At 40.2% G+C, this 27908-nt stretch overlaps 1 protein-coding gene across 8 annotated transcripts in view; it reads left to right on the forward strand.

The window, feature by feature from the left end:
• NEK7 (NIMA related kinase 7) overlaps positions 1-27908 on the forward strand; it is an 82428-nt gene that overhangs the window by 2753 nt on the left and 51767 nt on the right. For 3 of the 8 annotated variants that reach the window (XM_083620351.1, XM_083620357.1, XM_083620353.1), the window contains exons 2-4: positions 9596-9662; positions 19795-19880; positions 25089-25229. In XM_083620351.1, the coding sequence (XP_083476477.1) occupies positions 19824-19880; positions 25089-25229 (198 nt within the window). In that variant the 5' untranslated portion in view covers positions 9596-9662; positions 19795-19823. Of the gene's footprint in view, positions 1-541; positions 658-792; positions 909-9595; positions 9663-19794; positions 19881-25088; positions 25230-27908 lie in introns of those variants that run through there. The other 5 variants (XM_083620350.1, XM_083620356.1, XM_083620354.1 and 2 more) reach the window with 3 other exon arrangements.

A 27908-nucleotide genomic window follows, 5' to 3' on the forward strand; every position in this document is an offset into this window, starting at 1 on the left:
AAATACAGATGTGCCTGTTTCCCCAATACCAAAGGAAACAAAGAAGGAATTCCAAGTATTTTCTACAGTCTTTTGTGGCAGTAGCTTTCTGCCAGTATAAGCCAAAAGCCCTCTGAGATGCGTGCTTATAAAGTAGATTGCCTGTTGCTTAGTACGGAAGGGTGAGTCATCTCTGAGATGCTTCCATGGAAGTCAAGTACACATGATGAAGTTCTTTCATGACCTTGGTACCTCGGTTCAAGATCTCATGGAAATGACTTGTTAATTGTGTTTACTCTAGTTTATTTAGAGTAGCTTTTTCATCATGTACATTGTAACTCACCAAAGCTGTAAACAGTCCATCAATCACGTTTTCAGTCTCAGGTGGCTTGTTGAACTGCTGGTGGTTACAGACAGCGAATTGGCTGCAGTCAATTTTAGCGCATAACAAACATGATGTAAATTAATGGAAAGTTGAAGACAGGAAATTGTGACACTATAAGTGGTTGTGTAGGCAGACCCTTAAATTCATTTTAAGCAAGCATCTTTGCTTCTTTAAGCAAGATCATCTTTGGTGGCTGAACACTCTTGATTGTGCAGGATACTAAAGGGCCTGGACTCTGTAGCATTTTAAGAAAGATGGTTGTCTGTTAACTTCACTAACAGTTGAGGTACAAGGTGAGATTTCTTACACCTCTTTCCTCACCATTCCCTTTCTTTCCATTCCCTTACTACCACTTTTAAAGGTAGTGTATTTAAAAACGATTGGCTCTTACTTTCTTCATTTTTTGGGATTCTGTTCCTGGTGAATAGATGTTCCAGTGACAGCACATCTCTCATTTTCTGGTGAGAGATGAGCCTTCCAGAAGTTCCCATTTAGCTGAAGAAGGCAGAGAGGAAAACCAGAAATATCAACAATGTGTTATGATGTAAGTGTGGGAACTCAGGAATAAAAAAAATAAAACTAAGGATTTATAACTGGTACTGAAAAAACTTACAGCTTGAAGCTATGCTGCTACTAAGCTCAGTGAGGCTAACTCTTGAGTAAATTGCATAGGATTGTAATCTTGCACTCAGTGGGGTTTTTAAGTAAGCATGCACAGAGTTGAATTGTTCACTAGGTAAACTACTGAAAAGTAATTAATAGTTTACTTAATTTACTACAAATTATGTTCAACTATGTTTTATTTGGGACACGGGTGGCGCTGTGGGTTAAACCACAGAGCCTAGGACTTGCCGATCAGAAGGTCGGCAGTTCGAATCCCTGCAACGGGGTGAGCTCCCGTTGCTCGGTCCCTGCTCCTGCCAACCTAGCAGTTCGAAAGCACGTCAAAGTGCAAGTAGATAAATAGGTACCGCTCCGGCAGGAAGGTAAACGGCGTTTCCGTGCGCTGCTCTGGTTCGCCAGAAGTGGCTTAGTCATACTGGCCACATGACCAGAAGCTGTATGCCGGCACCCTCGGCCAATAAAGCGAGATGAGCGCCGCAACCCCAGAGTCGGTCACCACAGGACCTAATGGTCAGGGGTCCCTTTTTACCTTTATGTTTTATTTAAGGTGGACCCATTGAAATTAATAGATCAAACTTATGCATGTTCATTAATTTCAGTGGGTCTATTCTGAGTATAACTTGGCTGACTACCACCCAAAGATATTTAGGATCATTGTACAACAATATTAGAGGCCTGTGTTCCAGCAGAGATGTTATAACAAAACAGAACTGGATTTTACCTAATCTCTCTTCAGTCCAGTCCTATGCAGAGTTAGCCATGCCTAAGGCTGCAATCCTGTACACACTCACCTAGGGGCAAGTCTCATTGAATACAGTGGAGCTTAGTTCTCAGTAGACACGATTAGGATTGCCACTCTTTTAAATCCAGAGGTTTTGGCACACCTAATTCTGCATTGGGGTACAGCCTTAATTGTACCAGGGATACAGATTGTGCAATATTGGATGCAATCATGTGTGCATTCTTATAGATGTTATCTTCAATTATAGCTTGGTTTATTTGAATTTACAACCAAAAAGGGGAAAACCTTTCAAAGTAACAGACTAATGGAACACTAAAAATTGCCGTGTAGCCCTAAGGGTTTCTCCAATATCCTTAAAATGTTAAATTCCTTATAATGATTTATGTGTTGCCAGCTTTCTTTGTGTGACAATAGTGCTGTTTTTCATCCAATTATAAAATTCTTATACCGCAGACTTTTTTTTGACATGATAAATATATTTCATTGTGTCTCTGTTTCAAAGAAACAAAGGAAAATATTGAAGCCCAAGTCCATTAATCATCTTTAATCAGCCCATCATTTATTGCCTTTTCAGAAATGAAAAGTATTTTCCTCACTATGATGATAATACTGTATTGAGTCTCTAGTTGTCTTAGTGCGAATAGTGGAACGTCGACTATGAATGCGACACTTACTTCATTTATTTGGTACTAATGGGAATTAGTTTTCCAGTGAACAAGTGTATTTGATAATTTTCAGGATGCCTTAAGGCCTTTGAAACTTTGGCACTCTTAGAATTGGTAGCCTTTTGTTTATAGTCGTAACATTATCACAGTGCATATATTAATAGTATCTTACTAGTGCTCCAAGACACTTTAGATTGATTGCCATTTAGATGCTGAAGATTTAAATTATTTTCCCCAGTCTTCCAAGCCTCCCTCCCACCCCCAGGTTTGTTGTATGTTCCAGTTGGATGCTCCAGAAAGTTTTGATGCATGGCAGGAGTACTGTTCAGTGTTCTTTTAGTTCAGCTAATGAGTTTCCTACCTACTGCTACTTGTGTTGTTTCTTTTCCACCCCAAGGTCATTTATTCCCCATAATATCTGTACTGTGGGTGAGGAAATGAATAGGTTTTCTTTGCATTAAACTTTCTTTTACATTATAACCGTCAGTAACTAAAGCAGACTGAAAGTTTTATTTCCAGTAGAAGTTAGAAAATAAGCAATAGCTGAAGGACCCTAATGTTTACTGTTTGTATTAGCACATAAGATGTTGGGGAACAAATAGATTAAATAGGCTGGGCAACTTGTGACCCTGCCCTCAAACCTGAACATGGCACACTACTCATGCATTGCAGCCTGCCAGATGCCTGCCAGCCCCCTATTTTGTAGTCTCAGACAGACAGCAAAAATAGGTTTATCAAGCCCCTGGTGGGGCACCACATATGGCAGGTGGGTAGCATTTAGCTTTGTTGCCACATTGTGTGTGCCTGAATGAAAAAGTCTCTAGGGCTGCAGAGTCTGGAATACACTCAAATATAAAATACTGCTGTGTACTCATTTGAAATGGTTGACTGCTAAATCAGCAGTAAGCTAGATTTTAGAAGACTGGAAGGTATCTGACATAGTCCTAACCATAAAATGCAACAGTTCTAGAGGTGGAATAAATGGACTTCACTAATGTAATGCAGTTTTGACATTTCTGTCACTGTTTTAACTACAGATATTATCCCACCCACCCTGCTGTCATCCTTTTTTTTAGCAACTGGGAAATAAGAGTTCAGTACCTTGCAGCAGTCCTTTTGGATTACTTTTTGACTTGAAGCCAATATTTTTTACGGTAGAGACTAATTTTTTGCTAAGTATTCCTGTAATGCTGAATTTACAAACACACTTTCACCATAGGAAGGTTACTTGACAGAGACAAGTTTCTCAGAGACTGAAACTTGAAGGTTTGAATATGAACTAGTTGTGTGATTTCTGTTTCTATAGGCATATAGACTCTTGATTAAAACCCCTTTAGCTTAAGCCAGGAGATACGGGGCTTACAAATTCACTTGTGCAGCAAAAGGCATGGAAATTGTGTTAAGCTGCCTGTCTTAACTTCTATGTTTCATAATCAGTAAAGACCTTCTATAGTCTTGTGTTTGTTTACAATTTGGCTTTTAGACACCGAAACTTTCCATTGCCCCCCCCCCCCCAGTCCAAGACCTCTTTCTCTGTAGATTGGGGCCAACTAAGAAGATGAGTTCAATGCTATGTTGCTAATGTATAAAAAGGCACATGCTCTTAAATAATAAACATTTAAGTCTGACAGTTTAAGAACTAAGATGGACCCTCTACAGTGTGCTTTCATTTGGATTATAGAGAACAGCATATATCACAAGACTAGGGGTAGACAGGCAGTGGGGCAGCTCATTGCCTTATATACTTTAAGTTATATTAACAGTGTGGTTTAACAAAAGTAAAACAAGTAAAATGGGTTGGGTCCAACGTTAGTTATCCTTAAAATAGACTCACTGAATTCAATGGGCATGGCTAAACTTAAGTCTATAAATTTCAGTGCATCTACTGTACCCAACTAAGATCTGCTCAGCATAAATACAAAAATAACACTAAGCCAAATGCTGCAAAATCCTAGTAGATTATAACTGCAGGAATAAAACTGTATACAAAAAGCTTGGCAAAATTGTAGGTATCAGATGAACATCTTTGGAGAGGGTGTTCCACAATTGGGACTCTGGTAGCCATCGGCCTCATCTCGGATAGTGGTGGCACTTGCAGAAGACCATCCAGTTAATAAATGTGTCATAATATATGAATAGGAGCATAGGGAGAGAGACAAGCCTTCATATTCTTACAAGTCTTCAATTGAATATTTATTTTAACATTTGTCCTAGTGTACAGGTCAAACTAACAGATCTGCTGAGTCATGTATTGCTCTCTTGTTCCCTTCCTTAAATATAGGATTGTAGATTTGTTATTTTGTAAGTCATCAGAATCTTCCCTTGCACATAATTGATTTACCTATAATTTTTGTTAACGGACCTCCTGTTTCATATGCTAGCTGCTTTAATATCCTGAGATGTAGATTTAATAACCTTCCAGGTTTCCAAAATCAAGCTGAGCTTGAGAACAGGCCCCGCTGAATACAGTGGGGCTTTCCTCGGAGTAAACACCCACTGATTTGGGCTTGTAAGACCTCCCCCCAAAATATGTTTTGCTTCAGACAGTCTTTTGAAGTATCGGTGCTCTTCATTACCTTTCCCCAAAAGGTCCATGGCTCTTTTTAACCTGGGGATGCCTTTAATCATAATATTTAGCATTCATATAATGTGATTAGACTGTTCAAAGCACTTCATTTACAATTTCTTGTTGTAATTCTTCCAACAGCTTTGTAAGTTAAAACAGTATTGGTATTCTCATATTGCAAATGAGAGATTGAGGCTGAATGTGTGTGTAGCTTGTCTAAAACTACCCAGGAAACTCATGGCAGAGATAAGATTCAAAGTGGGGATTTCTTGATTCATAGCATAGTCTCTTAGCTACTACTCTACACCAGCACTTAGCAGTGTAGATAATTAAACAAGGAGGAGTAAGTAGCTGCTGCTGGGGAGGGATGGTTATGATTCAGGATTGAGACTATGTGCAAGGAAGCTGGTAAAAATCATCTTGGTGAGCTCCCTCCTGCAATTATTGTTTGCCTTAAGAGGGAAACTTCCATTGGCACCAACAGTGAGTAAAGAACGTAGGTTGAGTCCCCTAAGTTCACTCTGTAACAGTGAAAGTGCTTGTATAAGTTTAAAAAAATTGTTGAGATGGTGTTTACATTTATTAAGTCATTTTTTCCAGTCTTGCTACTAATGTAAAATGCAACTGTGTTCTGCACAAGGAAGTCTTGACCCACAATGATGTAAGAGTAAATAAATGATTGTTTTGAGTTATGGCTTAGAAACTAAATTGAAATCTGCAAAAATCGTCTCACTTTTGGAGCCTTAAATTTAGCTTAGCCAAAGGTGTTTTTAAAAATAAATTACTTTGACATCTTTTTTTTTTTTTTAGAGTGTTACGATAATCTAATTAAAAGAAGTATCACATTGTGGTTGCATGAAAGAGCAGATCCTGCTATATGTCAGCTTCACATATTGCTAATACCCTAAATTCCTGGTCAGCCATTAATTTCTTTTATCTGAAGCCATATTTTGAATTGTACAAAATCTGAAGGACTGGCGACATTGAAGTTGTTGAAGGCTGTCTAACAGAATAATGTAGGTGTTCAAATCACAGTTATCTAAATTATAAACTAAAGACTTTAGTGGGTTTTGTTTTTTTTAAGCCAAGATAACTTTGCTTGTGCCCATGCATTCTATGTTCACAAGGACATATCCTTCAAGATACTCAGATAGATGTGGGGAAAGCTCTGTTTAACATGCTCGCAATATTCTTATTTCGTCTATCACATCACATGTTCTGAGGTTTGGGTCTGGCAGTGAAAACTGATCCAATTAAATCCTATAAACCACATGTTCAAAGGTATTCTTTTTAAAAACTATTAGTTCATAAGTTCTGGGACATGAATACTGGTGCTGAAAATGCTAGGTTCCCACTAGAACTGAGTGTTTAAATTCATTTACTATCCTACAGTCCTGCAGTTTTGTACTAAAGTGAATTAATAAAGCTGATGCAAAGCAATCATAGACCTTGTTCACACTACACAATAAGGTAAACTACGGCTTAGTCAGTGAGATTGTGTGGGCTTTTAGTTCTTCTCTGGTCCTTTTTTACTGCATTGCACTAAGCCATAGTTCCTTCTTGGTTATGGCTTGTGGTTAGTACTGAGGAGGTTAACCAGGGGTCCTGGTTTAGACTGAACAACATGCTAAGCCATAGCAGTAAATAGGGCTGAGGAGTAGAAAAGTGGCTACAAACTCTTCTCTGGGAGCCTGCACATTTGTGTGGTCTCACTAAACCATAGTTTGGCTTACTGTGTTGTGTGAACTGACTTATAGAATTTTATGTTAGCACAATATTGGAGGAGGAAACTGATGGCCGGTTCAGTCTAATCTCCTGTCAGTAGGGAAGAGAGAGAAGGAATTAATCACTTGGGTGCTGGAACAATAGGATCATATAGTTCTAAAAGGCACAAGTGAGTCAAGGTACATAATAATAAATGGTTTGAAATGTTTTGCATTATTTATTGTAACCTATTAATTGTTTTTATAAAAGTAAATTAAAGTGACTTATGGTAAATAAATACACACATACATTAAAATCAGCATGAAACAATACAAAGAAAAATCCAAAAGGCAACCTTATTTGTAAAAGACAAAATTCAGACAGCTCATGCACTCAATGAGACCACAGGTAATTAAAAGCCAAAGGTCTGCAAAAAAGAAGCATTTTTGCACGGCAAAATATGTAGTGATGACGCCAGGTAAGCCTTCCTGGGATGAACATCCCACAAGTGATGAGCCACCACTGAAAAAACGGTTCTTGGGTTGCTACTTTCCAGACCTCCTGTAGAGGAGGCGCATGGAGAAGTGCCTTAGATGACAATTGCAGGGTCTGGGTCAATTCATGTGGTGAGCGGCAGTCCTTCAGGTATTGGGGTCCTGAGCCACCTAAGGCTTTATAGGTAAAGCCTTTGAATTGGGCCTGGATACTATTAGCCAATGCAGTTGGAACATGTGCTACAGATTTTCTTGTTGATTTTGAAAACTGAGGACATGCATTAAAATTGGTAAATGAAACTAGTGTAGAGTGGAAATACCATACTTTTCCACGTATAAGATGAGGGTCCCCCCAATTTTTTAAGTTTGAAAACGTAGGTCGTCTTATACATGGAATATAGCAATTAAATATATAAATAAATATGGAACTTGCTACTATACATGCTCTGACAGTTGCAGCTCCTTGCAGTGGCAAGCTGCGGGGCGTCCGTAGTCTGCTAGCCTCCTCCCACTCAGCCTGCCCTCCAGCTGGGAGGGAGGCTGAAGGCGGTCCATTTGTGCTGTGTGGAGTCCACGCGATCGGTGCCGCCGCTCCAGTTGGCCGTGGCGATCAAAGTAATATCAAGCCTCTGCGCCTTTCCCATCATAGAAACCTCGCGCCTTGCACCCCTCCTGAGTAACGGTGCCTCGCCCCCAAAAGCTCAACAACTCTGGGGCTCCCCCCCAAAAAAGCTCAGCGATTGTCTGGCTCTGCCTGCGAGGGAACAGCTGATAGGTGGCTTGTTAGAGGCGCTTGGCTGTCAGCGTTGGTCCAGCGGGTGAACAATTTTTGTCAATAATTCAGGTCAATCTCCCCCCATTTTCTTCCCCAAAAATTGGCGTCCAATACACAGAAAAATACGATAACTACAGATGAGCAGATCTGTTCTATAGCCAAATGACCTTTAGGAATTGATTGATTATTTAATTTCTATACCGCTTAACATATTAAAAACCTAGCTAGTTAAGTGGGGTATAAATAATAAAATTATAATAATTATTAAAAATATAAGCTGTGTATAGAAATCTGAAGCAACAGCAGACAATTTAAACAAAATGTTACAAAAATACACAGTTACATGTAACAGTGTTTCATTAATACAAATTTAAACACACACACACAAATATCCTACTTTTCTCCATTTTTTAAAAAATTAAAGTTAAAACCCACACATATAACATGGAGTTGACTTTCTCTCCTTCTCCTCAAAGTAATAGGAACCTTGGAAGAACCCTACTAGATGCCCTTTTGGTTCACTACAACATTTTAATCTCACAGTGACTAACCAGGACACTGAGTGCAATAGTATTCTGTTACTCATGGTCCCCAACAACTTGTATCCAGAGGCATATTGCTCCAGTACTATATAGCCATTGATAGCTCTGTGAATAACTCCATGAATTTGTCCTTGCAAGTGAGAGAGGGAGAAGGGACGATAATCAGAAGCAGAAAAGTCATATGTTTTGAGGGAGGAGCCATTAATACCGAAAAGTGTTTCTACTTGATGTTGCCATTAGCAATTAAATGCAATTTTGGGATTGCTTATGAGGTGTGGAGGGGAAGGCAGTGGTCACTGGCCTGAGGCACTAAAGTGAGGAGCTTTTGAGGAAAGGAGGAATAACTTCTGCTTTAGGGAAGGAAGAGCTAACAGCCTCCCTAGGAAAATCCCCAAGCTGCATGTGCAGCAAGCCAGGCCCCCTGGCTATTTTGATTAAGTGAAATGGAGCAGCAAGGAAGGAACCCCGAGCTCAGAAATAAAACATTCAGGAGGATAAGCCCCTGTTCCTAGCTCCATATTAGAAAATCAGAATGTTTAAGCAATATTTTCTAGCAGAGCTCAACTTGAAAAACATGTTCACAGTGTAAGCTCAGATGTAGGATAAATATAGAGAATCTCTTTGAGAAGTTGACTTGAGATTTCCCCCCTTCTCAAATTCCAAGTGAATATTATTATGGAATAAGCAGACTGCATTCACGAGTTGCAGCCTGGCATTCTCCAAATTAAAGCAAGGATCGTAATCTTGCATCTTATGCTACTTTTAAGTACGTACTAGTTGTGGGTATCTGGACTTAATTACATGTACATATTAGCTGTAGGGATCTGGTTTTATAGTGATGTTTGATTGCAGCCCTTGGGTACAAGAGGAGTTGCCCAACTCCACAGTAGGAAACTTGGAAGGAGTGGAAAAACATCCCTTTGTATCACTGTATCAGAAAAGGCAGCCAAATTCCTCTGTGCTGAGGGCCACATCGTAAATATATCATGAATCAAAAGGCGGCTGCAGCTAATTTGCATATCTTATTTGCAGATAATTAATGTGATTTGCATAACTGATTTCATGTGCGTGCCAAACTACAATTAGTAGACAACATACATTTTATTTTTCTACACGTAGATGTCCTTGAGCCAGTCCTTGAGATTACCTTGTTATATGGTTTGGAAAATCAGCTGAGTTGAAAAAGGTAAAGAATCTTATCCCCTTATGTTACTTGCCTCCAACACTATTTGTAATTCTGTTTTTTAAAAATTATTCCTGCATTCATGAGGGCTAGAAAACTCAGCCTAGACTCAGCACTTGGTTGCATACCATTGCACTTTCTTTGGTTTTAAGTGGGATTTAAACTAATGCACATTTATGTTGGTTACAAGTTTTATGCTACTGAATTCAGGGATTTGACTTCGATTAGTTTTAAAGGCTCTAGATTGAATTTTATTTATTTATTTATTTATTTAGGTTTTGGATACAGACTAGAGACACATATGTTTTGTACTTAGGCAGAAATCCTATCTACACTTACAGTACCTCATTGAGCTCAGTACCTTAGCTGAGATCCCTGCATTGCAGGGTGTTGGACGAGATGATCCTTGGGTCCCTTCCAACTCTATGATTCTATTATCTCTGCTCTAGTCTATGAGTAGAATATACTGAATTGCACTGAGTGTCTACTGTGCTTAAAAAGTTTGGGAATGGTGGTGTGAAAATAGCTAATAGAAAAATTCCATTTTTAATTTAAAAAAATGCAGAGAGGAATCTAATGTAAAATGAAACTTGTGTCAATGTGCAACCGTCCATGTGCTGTTCAACACTGAGATAAATCATTCTACCTGAGGGGAAAAGGTGGTAGGCATATATCAATGAGAACCACTTGCAGAGCATCATTAACTACTTCAGCTGCTTCCACTGCAGAGTAATAGAATTGTAGAGTTAGAAGGAACCATGAGAGTCATCTAGTCCAACCCCTGAAGAGAAAGCCAGTCTTTAAACCATACTTTTCTCTTCAGCAGTTGAATACTATTGCAGAAAAAATAATAATGAAGCCCTAGCACTGTGAATAATTCTTCACTGTGTATTTAATTTAAATCTATATGTGACCAAAAAATGTGCTATAACGTATGTTAAATAGCTTGCATATATGTGTGGCATAATATTTTAATATCACTGGTATAATGATAGTTGTCTACTTGGTATTTTGCATCTTCCCTGCCCAGACAAAAAAAAACCTCTACAGGCTCTATCAGTATAGAAAGGAGACCGTACTTCCAGAAGTGTGCATTTCATAGCTTTGACACCTCTGAATGACATAAAATCATTGTTTTGTTTGCTTGCTTTTGGCTTGTGAACCGAACAATGTTTATTTCTTGAAATGTACCTGACAGGAAAGGGCAGAACATGAAATGCATGTAGGAGAAATGGTTGAATCTTGAGATTAAATCAAAAAGCACTCCCCTTAAAATAAAAGTTTTCAGAATGGAAAAGATACGCTCCCTTAATACCAGTTACTTCCATTGCAGTGAATGGTGCTACACCACTTGGTCTTATTATCACTTGCATTTATAACCTTCCTTTCTTCCAAGCAGCCCAAGACAGCATGTATTGCTCTTCCCCTGTCCTTTTTATCCTCACAACAACCTTGTGGGGTAGATCAAGGTGAGAGAGACTGCAATAGGCTCAAGATGACCCAGTCATATCTGGTCCAGCAATTTTGGGGGTGGGGATTAATAGTGCCATGGCTCCAAGGCTTCTGTATTCCGTAAGATGCCTGTCAGGCCTGACAAGCATTGTGAAACTTTGTTTTTCTTTTTACAAAAAGGCAGACATTGTTGCCACTGATTTTCTGCTATTGTTTAATCTCATCATCTGTTTCTCTCCACTGGCTGTGGTGATGGGGGCTGTTTTTCTGAGTCCCCTCCCCCCACCCCACAACAATGCCATGGAAAGATGAGAAAAAATGATGAAGTAGTTGTAATGCTTGAAAATGCAGCTGCCTGGGACCTGGTTTGAAAACTGCTCAGGGGCTCCGCTAGTCTCGATTTGCTGTAATTTCCTTCAATAAATATTTGTTTCCCACTGGCTGTCTACCACAAGTAGAAACAGGATGTTTTAATTTGTGCAACTCAAGGGCTAAGAAAATATTAGGAAGATTGGGTATGTGGACTTTATTTCATGTACGCATCTTATTACTATATTTTGAGATCAGAACAACATTTTCCCTAGGTTACAGTGGCTGGGTTGGGTACTTGCTCTGACATCAGATCTGGGGGACCGTCATATCCTGATCAAACATTTTTTGTGTCTTGGGCTGCTGACCAGGGTGTCACTTATATTTGTACAAAAGGTCAATTGAGAAGCTAAGCTTGTGTCTTGTAGCCTGCAGTGGTACAGGAAGAAACAGATGCACACTAGCGGCACCTTTCAATTTTTTTAGTACATGAAAGAAAATATAAAAATTATCACTGCAGCTAAGAGTTTACTAGATTTGGTCCAAATAATCATATCCTTCTTCAAAATGCACTGACGGTATTTTTCTCACTAAACATCCTTTCAGTGGAGTTATTAACTTGGTTCTGAACAAGTGGTCATCCCCATGGCAATGGACATAGGAAGGACAGGACAGATCTCTGCCACTGCTCTTCTTGCTACCAACCTCACAGGGTGGGGAGCTCGCTGTGAAGATCTAAACATTGAAGGCCTATAGTCTGCTGTGGAAGTGTCAATGAGCATCAATTGGCTAGAGCTTTGAGAGCAGCTCACCTAGCCCTACAACACTTTGCTCCTCTTTTCTATCTCGGCAATGTCCTAATCTGCACGGAATCAACCACAGTGAAATCCAACATCAACAGACAAGGAAACACCCAATCTGGGAGCTTCAGGCAGAAGCATCCCTCCTCCTTAGCTGGGCAAAATACAACATCCAGTCAATCACAGCTGAGCACATCTTTGGTCTCCTGAACATGCAAGCAGACTGGCTGAGCCACAGGAAATAGAACAAAGTGCATACATCCATTTTTCAACAGCTGCTGTCAAAGTTGGGCCAATGCCAAGTGGACCTCTCTGCCTCAGACTGGAATCATCAGCTCCAGTCATCAGTGGAGACATGGGATGCCCTGCTCTCCGCATGGCCACCAGGTCTTCTTCTCTCCCCATCATTCTGAGGGTCCTCCAGAAAATCAGAGAAGAGAAAGCAAGAGTTCTCCTCATTACACCATTCTGGCTTCAGCACCCTTGGTTCCCTCAAATACTCCACCTGGCAGTCTCCCCTCCGTGACACTTTACAGAACAGAACTCCTCTTTCAGAGCCTGATTCTTCATCCAGCTCTCAAGTGGCTCCAGCTGACTGTTTAGAGTTTGAACAGCAATGCCTAACCAAGCTGGACTTACCTGCAGACGTCATTGATACACTTCTACACTCCAGAAGGCCCCCACCCCCTGCTTATATCAATCCACCTAGATACCATTTTGATTCTTGTGTGTGTCCACAAGTCACTCCTACAAGAAAGCAGAAGTTTCCACCATCCTTTCCTCCATCCTGTCATGACCATCCGCTGCCTGCCTCTCTTCCCATTTGCTCTTGAAAACGATTCCTTAGAGGGGCAACTCTAAAGTGTCCCCTGACCAGCCACATATTCCATTCTAGGACCTCCACAAGGTGTTTTAGAGAAGCTTCCCTTCAAACCACTGGGGAAGGTCTCCCTCAAACTTCCATCCTTCAAGCTTGCCTCATTAGTGGCCATCACTTCAGCTTGCAGATTTTCAGAATTGCACTCCGAGAGCACTCTTGAACCTTTCACAAAGAGAGGGTTGTCATCTGTACTGACCCAGCCTTCCTTCCTAAAGTTGCTGCTATCTTCCACTTGAAGCAAGAACTTGAGAGAGGAGAAAATAGTTGGCATTCCCTGGACATTTGCAGGACCTTAAAAGTCTACATTGCTCAAACCAAAGAGCTCAGGTGGACCGAATCCCTCTTCATGTCAATCCACCCCCATTTATGCACCATTGTTTGCTGGATTGTGCCCAGTGTGACTTTTTTGTTGTAACGTAAGATACTTTCATCAGTGACACTAAACTTATTCATCAGGATAATGGTATTGGGGGTTATTGCAGTTTTTTATTATGTATTTTGTGATTTATATTCTGATTTTATCCTGTGAACCACCCTGAGACCTGTGTGTATAGGGCAGTATATAAATTCAATAAATAATGTAAAATAAATATACTTAGCATGATTTTGAATTTTTTTTTAGAAGAGGGAGTTATAATCTCTTTAGTCTTCCAGAAGCTATTTAATAACAATTTGTAGTATACATCAAGAGATGACCTCTTTGTTGTGACACTGCTAAATTGCCACCTGTGTTTAACTTTGTAGTGCTTTTTTGAGTAATGGAGTTTTTTTGTTTTTTTTAAAAAGCCACTAACCTTGTGCATATCTGGAATAAAATTCCAGACATGTATTTGAATGACTAGTCTTGTTATGTCAGTGTTGAATCCACCCCTGCCCCCAAGCAGGCTGTGTAGATAGGTGGGTTTCTTTCCTTGTTTGACATCTGAGCTTCTCAAAATGCTTCCAGATGTAGCCGATTGGGCCTCTGAATCAGAACTGCTCACTGTTTCACACGGTAGCTCTAAATTCATGGAAGAGGAAGCACCTCTGTTTCTTTGAGGCCTGCCCACTTGCAGTACCTGGTTTTGTCTTACTGTTGCTATTGAGAATGGAACATAGATACGTTTATAGCAGAAGATGGGCAGAAAGCTGCTAGGTGTTTTTTCTAATGGGATTTATTAAAAGTGATACCTAAGAAGGTCTGGGTCTGGTCACTCCCTGGATAGGAGACCACCCGAGTGCTTCATGCGTGCTGATTTGAATTACATCATTTAACAAAGATATGCTACAAAAGAAATGAGTGGTACCTGCAACAAAATGTTGCAGCATGGCCCGCTTAGGTTCAGGATTTTCTGTTTCCCTTTCCACCAAGTTTTCTGAGTCCCCCACCATCCACAACAGCGATCCAGTCTTTTGTAACAATGAGGCATATTCAATGCCCATTAAGCTTTTTTTGGGGTGGGTGGGTGTGTCCCCCTTTGGGTTCTTTCCCAAAGTTTCTTTGTACTTACACAAATATATGAGCTCCCCCAAGCCTGGTGACGCCTCCCTCTTATGCATAGATAGTGTCGTTTTCACTGCATAAAGAATGACTCTCTGAACATTGAGATCACTATTAGTATGTGTATTATATGATAAATAAGTGTTTGCTGGCCCCGTGGGCCCAAAGGAAGAGAACACAACCATTGAACTGATACTAAATAGTAAGCAGTCTGTAACACATTCATCCCCAGTGCTTTTAAATTTCCTATATCTTTCCTGGGGTAAGAATAAGGTTTGGAAACAAATACAATTCTGCTTGTCCCAAATTATGCTGAGACATTCAAGTCACTTTGAGAACCCATTCCCCAGTGTAAGCACAGTAATTGTGCAGCCTTAATTTTGGTTGCATGCAAATATGTTAAAAAACCCCTGAAGTCTCTTTTTAAGAGTGCTGCTTAATGTTTTAGTTTGGGCTAATGCCTCCAGACTGTTCATGTTCTCTGCATGGTTTGCACTGTGCAGCTTTAAAGAAAATGACACCCCCCTCCAAATAATTTATAACCTAACAAATGGATTAAAATCAGTAGTTAGGGGCCTTTCGGGGGCTAGCCTTGGTTGCATATGGTTTGTTCCCTTGTTCTGATACTCTAGCTTTGACCTGCAACCCGCAGGTTGAGAATATGTGGATTAGATAGGTGGCATTGCATTCTGGGAATCCCCCAACTTCCCCAAGTGAAACCTGGACATGGGTTCCTCAGTGGTAAGATCAGTAAAACTTGCAAGACCCCCTGAAAGATATTGGTTCTCTCAGCACTGATCTTTTCCTGCACAGAAGGGTGTTGGGTGTGTTCTGTGTTGCAATACTAGTTATTACAATTGAAAATACATAGGGTTATATCTGAGTTCTGCAAAGAAATTGATGGACCTAAGTTGGTAATGTACACTCAGCAGAACTAAGATTAGGTGCAACATATGGGATAATAGCCTTTGTGCCTGTAAGTCTTTAGTATCTGGGCAAACGGCCTCTAGGGGTGCAGTTTTCACCAGAATCCTGAACTTCTCTCTCCCCAATATGAGGTCCTGATCTGGATCTGTTGCATCGTCTAGCGGTTGCTACCTGTAAGTTGTTTTTTTTGGGGGGGGGGGGAGAGAAAGATAGAGATATGAATTTGTATGTTTCCAGTGTTACGTCAAGTGTGATCCTTGTGTCAGTGGTTGGCGGTACAGTGTAACAAGTTGCTCCATCTTAACGAGTCAAAAATGAAAAGGGTTTTCTGGCTGAAGAAAGCCTGAAAATCAACAGGTTACCTAAAACAAATGTAAAACAGAAGTAATAAAATGTGTTCTGTGATTTGCTAGTGGCAAGTTGTAAATACAAAGCATCGTCCTCAAACCTGCGAAAACAATGAAGGAATTAACAACACGCACGCCTTATTTGTTGTATTTATTTTGCTAAAATGTAAGTCTGCCATACTACAAAGCATAGCTGCTTCGTACAGGTGTTACTCTAATATGTATGATAATGGGAAGGTAGAGGAGTTAACAGATAGTTGTTTAGTTCAAATATTAGTCTACCTCTTTATAGCAGAAAATTGAAATCAACTCCATCTATTAAATGCTAAGAATACAGCTAAATGGTGAGAATTGATTTTGTTGCCTTCTGTGCCTATACAAGTTCTTTCTTTCTATTTTATATTGTATCTAAACCAGAAATTTAAAAGAACTGTATCTGTAAACGTGTAATTAGCTGAGATATTAATGGGCTTTCTTGCTGAGCGTGGACTTTTGCTCCTCCTTTCACATGAACAAGCAAGGAAGCAAACCAACCAACCAACAAACAAACCAGGAAGTCTTTCATAGCTTCCGGTTTCATCTGGGAAACTATGGTTAACAGCTTTGGAATAAGCTGAGCTAGTAAGCAAACTTCAACACTTGGTGTGCATGCAAGCAACAGGTGCATACATGTTTCAGCTTAAATTGAGATGAATTGTCCAAACTCACTATAGTCTTCAGCTATGTTATTAGACATATAATATTGTAAGATTCATGTTGGAGTTGACATGGGGTTATCTTATTTTATGCTAGCAGTAATATTGTGTGGTAGGTCAGGCCAAGAGAAATTTGCTGGAGGACTCCCAGGTAGCATCATGGCTAAGCAAAGATTTGAACCCAGGTGCCCCCAAAGTCTAGCACTTGTTCTGCTGTGCTACACTGGTGTCATTCTTTCCTGATTAAGATTTTTTAAAAGAGAAATGTGAGATTATTACTGCAAGCTTACATAATAAGGTATCAGATCCAATTAGTGATATCCACATCATAGTTTAAGACACTTGTGGCCTTAAATTCCTCTGCAGACTGCTTGGGCATTTAAATTCTGGTTTTTTTTTCAGACTTGCCTAGACAGAGATCTAATTTTTCCAATGTAGTATTACTGCACTAAGACTTCTTTGTATTTTTGAGCCTTACGTTCAAAAACTTGTTGGGATCTTGCAAGGAGTTGCCAACATTGACCTCATCATGCATCCTAAATAACAGTGTGTTTGCCAAGCGTTGTGGAAAAAAATGTCGCTGCCAGCAATATTTTGGTCTTATCGCCACTTTCAGTTTTTTCTGTGTTTTAGGTGTTCTACTAAATCTTTGGTGTTCCTGTCAGTTAGGAATTAAAGGGCACAATAATATTTAAGAGATTCTTGGTAAAACCCTCCCCATTTATAAAGTAATCAGAGGGTATACCCAGGATGTCCTTTGAAAGATTGTGACTTCTAGGCTTTTGAATAAGTGGGCAGAATTATTTTTTAAAGTGTTGGTTGTGCCAAGTCTGAAGCCAATGTTTGCCCTTACCTATTCCTTCTTATTTAGCAGGCACTGAGGAAGTGAATCAGTATGTATGAATGGGATGCACTAATTTCCAAAAAGTCTGAAATAAGAGCATTGGAAACTATAGCTTGACCTTCAAGAACACTTTCCATTTTGATTCCTTGCCCCCGACTCCTTGAATGCCCTCTGTATCTGTAACAGAACCTGTTTAGATTGCAGGAAGTTCTAGGGTCACTTCTAAGGTGTGGTCTCCCAGGACATGTGGGATTTTAGCCAGGCTTGTTGGACTCACCATTGACCTACATGACTGACAGGGTAAACCATGTGTTCAAAAACCTATCTGATAGTGTTTTGCATGCGCAATGATTTTTAAGAAAGTTACTCTGTCACGATGTTCTAATTGAATGATCGTCTGATAAGTTTCCAGAGAACCTGTAGGGTTTCTCAGCACGCACTTTGAAAACTAGTCTGAAAGTTGATTATTATTTTTTTAAGAGGAGGGAAATATTTAAAGAGGAGCTTTTGTTATTTGAATTAAAAACTGTTACATGACAGCCAGGACAAAGATAATGCATAACGAAGCTGGATTGTATGGATGGTAAATTCAGCTTCTGTACCAGCTATTATCTTAAAGATGTGTGCTATTCAATTCATTGTAAAAATGCTAGCGACATTTGTTTTTGAGATGCAAAGTAGATGGGAAAAGCATTTGCTATGGAGCAGTTTTATTGCCACTATTCAACAAAGGGCAAAGACCAATAAGAACAGTTCTGTAGAAAAGCTTTGCTTCTGGTTTAAGAGTTAAAAGGGCAAAATATTGATGTTTCCCTTATTCTGAACGATTTCCACAGCTTAAAAACTCCTGGAAAGAGAAAAAGCATAAAACTGACATTTAAAGAAGTAAGATGATTTACACTATGTCCAAAACTTTGGGTTAGGAAACAGTTTTAATTTTTTTTTTTAAGTAACTTGTCTGTTAAAAAGTGTTTTCCTTTTGATGCTGTTTCCCAATTGGATAGACTCCTTCAGCGTTTCTAGGTTAAAAGTATTTGCATTTTTGTTTTTGTTTTAATAAGGATCTGTAGAGAAGCTTTTTTGTTCTTTGTAGCTAGCTGGTTTTTTATATCGATCAGAATGCTTTCACATTTGATTCTGATCTCAGACCTACATGAATAGAAGCAGCGATGTTGAGAGAAAATGACAGGCTACAAAATGTAGTCAATTTTCTTTCTTTTAAATGAGTCCTAATCTTCTCTTACACTCTGCTCCTGGGAAATGCGCATTTGACGAAAAGGATTTTTAAAGGGAATTTTGGTTTTTGATTTTGTTTTTTTTATTATTAAAAAAAGATAGTAAATGAGTAATATATATATATATATGGGGGGAATTATTTTATCTGTGACTGTCTTTTCCATTGGTTTACAGCTGGTGAGTTGGGTTGCAGCCTCACCTAAGTGGGTCACAGCAGAAGCACTACTGCTATACAGTTGTATGTTATATACAGTTATATGGTTTTAAAAAAGAAAGAAAGGAAAGAAATGGGTCCCCAAATTAATGTTAGGGCTAAAGGTGGGTTGTGGGTCTGAAAAGATTGGAAATCACTTGTCAGGCAAGTGTTGATTTCATTGATTCATGAGCATTCATGTGTGAACTTGCCCTCAGAGGGTTGACCACTTAAAGCAGAGCTTTCCAAACTGTGTGTCGCGACATGTTAGAGTGTCGGCTGCAATGTGTTGGTGTGTATCGCACAAACGCTCCCCACGCTCCTCCTGGGGCTAGAAAGGGGTTAGTTTAACCTCCGGTTTGCTAGTAAAACTGAATTACTGTGTTGCGCAATGATGCAAAACTGAATTACTGTGTCGCGAAATGATGCATGTCTAAAAAGTGTGTCACCAACATGAAAAGTTGGTAAAGCTCTGACTTAAAGAATATTTTCATGTCACATAATGGACTTGAATGTATGAGGACATAATAGGCCACCCCTTAGTTTAACTCCTTAATCCTCATCTTTCCCTACATGAACCAAGCAAATGTAACTTCAGGGGCACACATTTCCCCCCTGCTTACATATTTCTGTGGTCTGACACTGTAACAACAAAAACAACTTGTTAGTCGCTTGTCACCCAAAGGTTTCCAAGCAACTTACCTCAAAGAAAAATATACAAAATATAAAAGCAGAGGGGAAAGGGGGGGATTCATATAATACATTAATATTTCAAAAAACATAACATCAGTGGAAAAACAACAACAACAAAACATACCAGCCATATAAATAGATGGTAAAGTCCTTTGTCCTGCCCTGTAAATTCCTGTGTAAGCTAATGATGCTATGGAAATAAAACCAAAGAGGAAGGTTATATTCAAAAATATTTCATTGTGTCGTATTTTTATAAAGGTCATTCATATTTTTGTACAGGTCACTTGAAAGTGTTGTGATTTGAAACAATGGATGAGCAATCTCAAGGCATGCCAGGCCCTCCTGTTCCTCAATTTCAGCCACAGGTAGGACATTGCATTAGTTGCTCAGACTAGGTAGGAAGGGGTACATTAATGCAGAATTTAAAAGCCCAGAGAACTTACTCTGACTTACATTTTGCCGATATTATTCTGTTCATTTCCATTACATACTGAAGCCCTAGAATGGTGCTATGGATTTTTTTCCCTTTCCATTTTTTTTTTTACTGTTGCAACTTGGACTCCAGTTTGTTTGTTTGTTTGTAACTATACTATGTTTTAGGGGACGCGGGTGGCGCTGTGGGTTAAACCTCAGCGCCTAGGACTTACCGATCGTATGGTCGGCGGTTCGAATCCCCACGGCGGGGTGAGCTCCCGTCGTTCGGTCCCAGCTCCTGCCCACCTAGCAGTTCAAAAGCACTCCTAAGTGCGAGTAGATAAATAGTTACCGCTTTATAGCTTTATATTGGAAGGTCGGTGGTTTGAATCCCCGCGACGGGGTGAGCTCTTGTTGTTCGGTCCCAGCACCTGTCAACCAGCAGTTTGAAAGCACCTCAAAGTGCAAGTAAATAAATAGGGACCGCTCTCCGGCGGGAAGGTAAACGGTGTTTCCGTGTGCTGCTCTGGTTCGCCAGAAGCGGCTTAGTCATGCTGGCCACGTGACCCGGAAGCTGTCTGTGGACAATTGCCGGCTCCCGGCCTATAGAGCGAGATGAGCGCGCAACCCCAGAGTCGGTCACGACTGGACCTGATGGTCAGGGGTACCTTTACCTTTTACCTTTATAGCGGGACGGTAAATGGCGTTTCCGTGTGCTGCGCTGGTGCAGGCTCGCCAGAGCAGCTTCGTCACGCTGGCCACGTGATCCGGAAGTGTCTCCGGACAGCGCTGGCTCCCGGCCTATAGAGTGAGATGGGCGTGCAACCCCAGAGTCGGTCACGACTGGCCCGTACGGGCAGGGGTACCTTTACCTTTTTATACTATGTTTTAGGTGAATGGCAAATCAGTTCTTGTAGAAACATTAACGCAATAAGCACTACTCTAGCTTCAACAACAATAGAAGAACCTTTTTCAAAACTACATTTCTCCTCTTTACCCTGAAGATAAGCTGGATTTTGAAAAGCCCTGTGGTGGCAGTTGTTGAGGGAGGACCAATTTATCTCAGACAGAAGTCATGAAGCTAGAGCTCCTCTCTGTGATGCTCTATCTTGTCCCCTCAGGGCAATATGCTTCTTGGGTAACCCTTTGGTGGTGACTGAGATTGGTAGAGAGGCCACCAGTAGGAGCTTTAGGAGTTAGTTGGTGGATAGCTCTGTAAGAACATCCCTTAAAATTTGAAGCGCGGATGTGCCAGTACAACTCAAATTTCTGTATCATATAATCTTTTTGTGTAGCTCCATGGAAATGCTAATATCAAATAGTGACCTGAGAGAGAATGCAGTTTGCTAAATCATAATTGCGTCAGTGCAAATTATGTATTCAGAAGTAAACGAAGAAACAGTAGCAGAACAAAGTTTCTTCTTGGATTTCGAAAAGCATACCAAGAATGAGTTTGTGTAACCATGTTTTTCAGCAGAGTGTCGGGACAGCAGCGAAAAACAGTCTAATTAAAAGGATGAAATGTTTTTCTGATACATAACAAGTTTTAAGTTACAAACGGGGAGTGGGAAAGTTGTTAACATTCACAGATTTCAGTACAGCTGTTGCTTTGGAATTTGAGCCTATTTACACCTCAGGTGGTAGTCATGTTCCGCTGCTATACACCAGTGGTTTGTCGCCCATACACTAAAAAGTGTGATGGGGAGATGTATGCTTTCAAAGATGATGTGCACTTTTTTTTGGCCAGTCATGACTGTCCGATGTACGTCCACACACTGTGTTTGTATGTGCACATCTTCACTTTGAGGATACCAAAATATCAGTTGAAGGTACTGTCATAACCAGGATTTCTAAACACCCTTGTTTCTAGACCTGGTTACAAGGGAACCCACCCAGGCTAGCATTAACCATAATTCACATTGGTGTAGGTGTCCAATCCTGAAATAATTAGGGAATAATTTGAACACTGAAATTAATAGCTTTGTGAGTAGGTGATTGCTTTTAGTTTTGAACTGTTTTAGAAGTTTTAATTGCATTATTTTTGCATTGACATGTTGATGCCCTGGGCTCCTTTGATGGAAGGTGAGGGATATATGTTTAATAAACAACAAAATAAAATAAATAATCCAAAGCATGTTCCTGTGGCTGCCTTCTGATTTGAAAACTGCAGTTTGCAAGGAGCCAGCACTGGGTTTGCCCAGAACATGGGAGAGAATGGTTAGGGCCCCGATAATCTAGCTCAATAGATGGATTATGTTATGCCAAAAGCAACACCCCAGCTGAGATGTAGAAGTTGTTGCCACTCCTTTTCTTTTTAATGTGCTGGTCTAAGATGCAGTGTGATCTTTACCAAAATGTATGTAATATGTTCTCTGACCAACTGATGCTCCCATTATGCATGAGTTTATTGCTTTCCCAAATTGCATAGTGGCTGGGAGGGAGGCCCGGGTGATAGTTGGGAGATGTGCAGCTATGTTCCTTCTCATGTCAGGTCTCCACGTCTAAATTGTATGACAAGACAAGGGAGCAGATGAGACAAGCTGTCAGTCAGCCACACTGCCCTTTGAAGAAAGGCCATTGGGGCTGGGGAGGCAGGGGGGGAGGTGCTGCAAATGGGCTGTGAAGTTTACATACACTGCCCACTGTTAAACAGATTACCTCTAATGAAGTGTCTAATGCTCAGGCCATATCAGTCTAATCCTCGGTGGCAGTTCATCCCTCAACTGCCAAAAAAACACCGCCCTCTGGCCCGCTCTCGCCACTCTGGCCGCCAAACACAGGGAGGTGCCCGGTCTTAATAAAGCCAGACAGTGTGTGATCTGACATGCAAATGTAGGTCATTGCATATGTAAATGTGTGATTACAAACCTGCATGCCAAAACACATTAGTGAGACTTTGCTCTCAGCATGCGGTTGTCACACTGCCTTAGTAGTTCACGCTAATGTTTGTCAAGTTACTGCGCAGACAGAGGATGCAATTCCCAATTCAAATTTTGAAATATATGCTGGTTAAACAACCACAAAACCCCGTAGCTTAATGAAGCCACTTCCTGGTTCTCTGCAACGTGAACATTTGAATAATAAGAGAGAACTCCACCAAGTTTCTCTGTTTTTACTCTAAATGCTGCAGATAACCTCATTAAATCTGCATAGGCTTCACTTTGAATATACATAGCTGAATTGCTGCAATACCATCGCTATCGAAGCAGCAACGTATTTGGATGTAGGTGCTTCTAAGGAACAATAATTTATTTTTGATTGTGTAACTGAGCATCGGGGAGCCAAAGCCCTAGAATCATTTCTAACACCCGCTGCAGTTCAAAGAAGACTAATTGAGTACTTACAGCATTTAGAATTGCTGCTGTTTTTGCTTTTAAATTGAAATGCAAGGGCACAAAATGACAAAATTGTTGCCGTCCTTCTTTTTGTTACTGTTTTTGTTTGGATGCTGCATGTCACAAGAGCATGCAAAACTTTGAAATATAAAATGCTTGGGATACAGAACAGAGAACAACCTGGAGTATCACTGACTCTCGGTTTTCTCTCTTACAATCTTTGCTGTCTCCTCCAAAAACAGGAGAAGCCAGTTACAGGTATATATTCTACATCAAATGGAGCATATCCAACTTCAGAATACAAACAGTTAAATATAATCAAGAACTGTGGATCTTAGAACTCTGCATTTCTACATCAATTTCCAGATCTCTAAAGCAATCTGTTAACGGTTGCTCAGTTTCCATATCTCAGCAGTAGATTAAGCATTGGTCACAGATAACATTGCAGGTGCATGCCTTCAATGCAGACAGAACTTGCTCTGATTCCAGGCCAGTACTAATCCATCTTCTTCAACTACAATTTTCAGAAGTAATTTGGCCTGGGTTTCCCATCCTTTTCTCCTCATCTGTACTGGACACTAGGAAGTTTTCTCATACCTCTTGGCTAGAATGTTCACTTACGCCTAGGAGCTATGTAGACACTGTTAAATTGGCTGACACTCAGAAGCACATACATGATCATGTTTCTCTTGAAAATCCACAACTATACATGTATATTTTAACAATATGAGGACTAGACCTGAATCCTTAGAAGGAATACTTACGATATCAGGTGAAATGGGAACAAACAGTGTTATTGATCACAACTTATCACCCTAGTCTGACTTGTCAGAGGACTTGTCGACAGTAGGGGAAGGACTGTAGGTCTAAGTGCCACTGACAGGAACTCTTATCTGCAATCCTATGCCCACTTACCTGGAGATAGGCCCCACTGAACTCACTGGGATGTATATCTAAGTAAGCATGTATAGGGTTGGATGTAATTTTCATTTATTTTTGTCAATTGCATTTGTGTATAAATATTAATATTCATTAATATTCCTTTTTACAAAAAGTACACAAGGTACCTTTACATAAAACCTAATTAGAATGTGACCCAGAAAGTAAACAATAGAAACAACAGTTTAATATGAAGGCAGATAGAACCATGATTTTAAAAAGCCCCACAAATAAAACTGTCCTCAGGCCTCACCTGAAAACAGACTCTGTGGGAACAGTATCAATCTCTCTTGACAGACTATAACAGATTCTAGGTACCAGAGCTGAAAAAGCCGCCTTCTGAGTACCTATCTGGTGCACCTACCTAATCTTGAAGGTATTGGTTAGGAACATTTTGAGAGGATTGGAACCTAAAACCATTTAAGGGTTTGAAGTTCAAAGTCAGGACCTTGGGTTGAGTCTAGAAGAAAACTGCCAACCAGTGACAGTGCAGTGTTGACACACAGACACTTGGTGATGTGGTGGAGCTAGGAAAGGGTTAGTTCTCAGTTTTCAAACCTAGTAACTTAGAATCCATTCCAAACTGGATGCATACTGACTTTCCAGGGTTAGGAACCTAGGCAGTTCCAAAGCAAACATAAGGAAACTCAGAACAAATACACCCATATAGTTTTTCGAACACTGTGACTGAGTACTGCTTATTTCTGCCAGTGCACACATACTTGCCTTTTTAAAGCCTCTGTACTTTGTGCAGCCAATCTCACATTCATGTTCTTAAAGCTAATGGTATAAGCAACTGGCTGTTGGGAGGGGGGAAAGTATGATTGCACATACTCCTCCAGTATGTAAAGTATACCTTATGTTTTCTTGTATCCTTGACTGCAGAAAGCCTTACGACCCGACATGGGCTACAATACTTTAGCAAACTTCCGAATAGAAAAGAAGATTGGCCGTGGACAGTTTAGTGAAGTTTACAGAGCCACATGTTTGTTGGACGGTGTGCCAGTAGCTTTAAAAAAAGTGCAGGTAAGGATGTCTTGAGCAATGCAATGAGAAACTTGGCTACTGCTTTTGGTAAGGTTGCTTAATGTTGTTTTATATATAAGTCAATAAGTAACCATTGTTTTAGAACCTTTGTGGGGTTTTTTACTTTATTTTTGCATTTTGCATTTCACAAACCATAACAAAAAAGAAACAAAATACAGACATCATATCCCCTTTGACTTCTCTGCCCCCCTTTTGTGGATCCTTATGTTTTCATCTTCATTCTGCCTCTTATCACTAAGTCCACTGCTGATTCTAAAACAATTGGAGTTAACATTGTTTTAGAACCTTGCTAATTGTTGAAATACCGTTTTATAAAAACAATAATCATAATTGTTTATTTTTATACTACTTTTCCACAGTAAACTATGCTCAAAGCAGATCACAACATCAAAATGATTACATAATTCACAAGTCATAACAAAATATAAATAATCACATAAGAAATTGGCTACTCTCATATTAATAAAAGTACAATAAAATTGTACAATTCACTGATAACAATTCTAAATAAGATCTATCAATAAAAATACAAGAACATAACTTACGCATCTGCAAAACTAAATATTGACTCCGAGCAACAGCAACAACCCCCACTCTGATGCTCTCTAGGTAGCAGCAACTTTCATAGCTGGAGGCTTTCTGTGTCCTGTGCTCTCAGGCCAGGTAAAGATGGTCCAAACTGAGAACAGGGACCAGTTCACACAGGACTTTTATCCACCATCCACTACCCAGAGATCTACCCAGGCAGCAAAGTCTCTCACTTCCGAGTGCTGACTTTGGCTGATGGTACCTATACCTAACATTCACCAGCCGCAACTTTTGTGGCAGTTCTTGCCTTGAAGAAGCCTAGCATCAGCATGTGGCACCTGCAGGCAACTGTGGTATCAGGATTCTGTCAGGGCTTATTGCTGCACTGACACCTGTCCTGAGGCTGCTGAGGCACCATTTAAATTTTCCACAATGGCCCCCGGGTCACCCCAGGGCATTGTGGGAAATATAAATGGTGACTCTAGGCCGCCTAGCATGGATTGCTGCACTGCGGCTGCTGTCTTCACCAGATATCCTTCAAAGATATCCTTCGAAACCTGCAGCCAAGTCCTGAGTAGGAATAGGTGGTTATGATGCTATGCAGTGGGTAAATGGAAGAAAGATTTAACATTTTTGTAACAGACATAGGATTCAAAATATCTTGGCTCTCTGATTATTGTGCAATGAACTTTAGACATCAAAAAATGTTTCAGACTTGAGCCTTAAAAAAAATAGGATGACAAGGCTGGCTGTACTGCTTCTGCCGCTGCCACCTAAGGATTTCTGAATGCTTTTCTAACCCTGAATACAATAGCACCACCTCTGTCCTCTTCATGTGGCATTGTGAAGCTGTAAGTTTAAGGTGCCAGGTTTTAAGGGCTGTGCATGTGTTCCCTTCCCTTCCCTGCCTCTAACTGCAGTCTCTGTGTGCTGTTTTTAAAAGAATGAGCTTCATTCCAGAGCAGAAGATTTTGAACTGCTAGCTTGTATTAGCGAAATGCATTAAAAAGAAGTACAAATGTTAAAGAGATGCATTCAAAAGAGATGTGCAACTTTTTTTTAAAAGTAAAGCCAGTCCATTGACTCTCGTCAGAAACCCTACTGTGCCAAATGTTAGTCCCAAGGCCATTAAAACATAACAGGCTCTTCTTTGCGGAGTATTATCTATGCACAGTCTACAGTATGGGACCTTCTTGAACAGATTTCCCCAGTCTGATTGCGCCCAGATGGTTAGAACTGCAGTCCCCACTATTGGCCATGCTAGCTGTGGTTGATGTAAGTTGTAGTGCAGGACACTTGAAGTTTACTAGGTTGGGCAAGGCTGTTCTAGGGCAATAGGACACTCTAGTTTCTTCACTTGACTGGGAGACATTGACCTTACGTGAGCATAAGAAGCGCTAGCAAGCCCCTTCCTGCTCTCTCCAAACTTGCCGTGAGTGCAGCAATGAAGGGGATCTCTCTTGTCTGCGTTGTTGCAAGGTCTCCTTGCAAGGTTTTCCTTGTTAGATTGGATTGTTTTTCTTAATGTTGTTAAAGTGTTGCAAGTATTGCTTCATTTTTTTTCCCTGTGGGTTATTTCTCTCTCCCAAGTCCTATGCACTGTGTTACAATGAGTAACTTTTGAAAAGTGCCTTCACAGCAGTGGAAAGTCCCGACTCGTTATCTGTATTAGTGAGTCATTTCCTAGTCCTTCTGCTGTCCTGTGCAAATCCACACTGTTACAAGGCACCCAGGGCTAGCTTGTGATGCTCGCTCCCACACTGCCGTGTATCTTAATGAAATTTGGGTGGAGTGGCTCCTGCACCCCATCCTAAATACTTTACAGGGCCAATTATGATTAGGATTAAATGCTGTCTTTTATTTAACAACGACATTTCAAAATTTACATTATATTACTTGCTAGCATGCTTTCTGCCTGGAAGTCTGCGGGGCACTAAAGTAATTCGGATTCCTAAACTTTTTTTTTGGCCATGTTAATGTTTCAAAGCTTCCATCTTTAAAAAAGTTACCTAGCAGAATATAAGCTCTTTTATTATATGGAAATGCCAGAGGGTGCGAGGGTCAGCAGAGAAGGAAGCAGGATAGTGTTAAATTGCAGCATAAATGTCAAAAGAAGTATATCTAAATGAA

The sequence above is a fragment of the Podarcis filfolensis genome (genome assembly GCF_964270895.1).
Source record: "Podarcis filfolensis genome assembly, chromosome: 6".
Lineage (NCBI taxonomy): Eukaryota > Metazoa > Chordata > Lepidosauria > Squamata > Lacertidae > Podarcis > Podarcis filfolensis.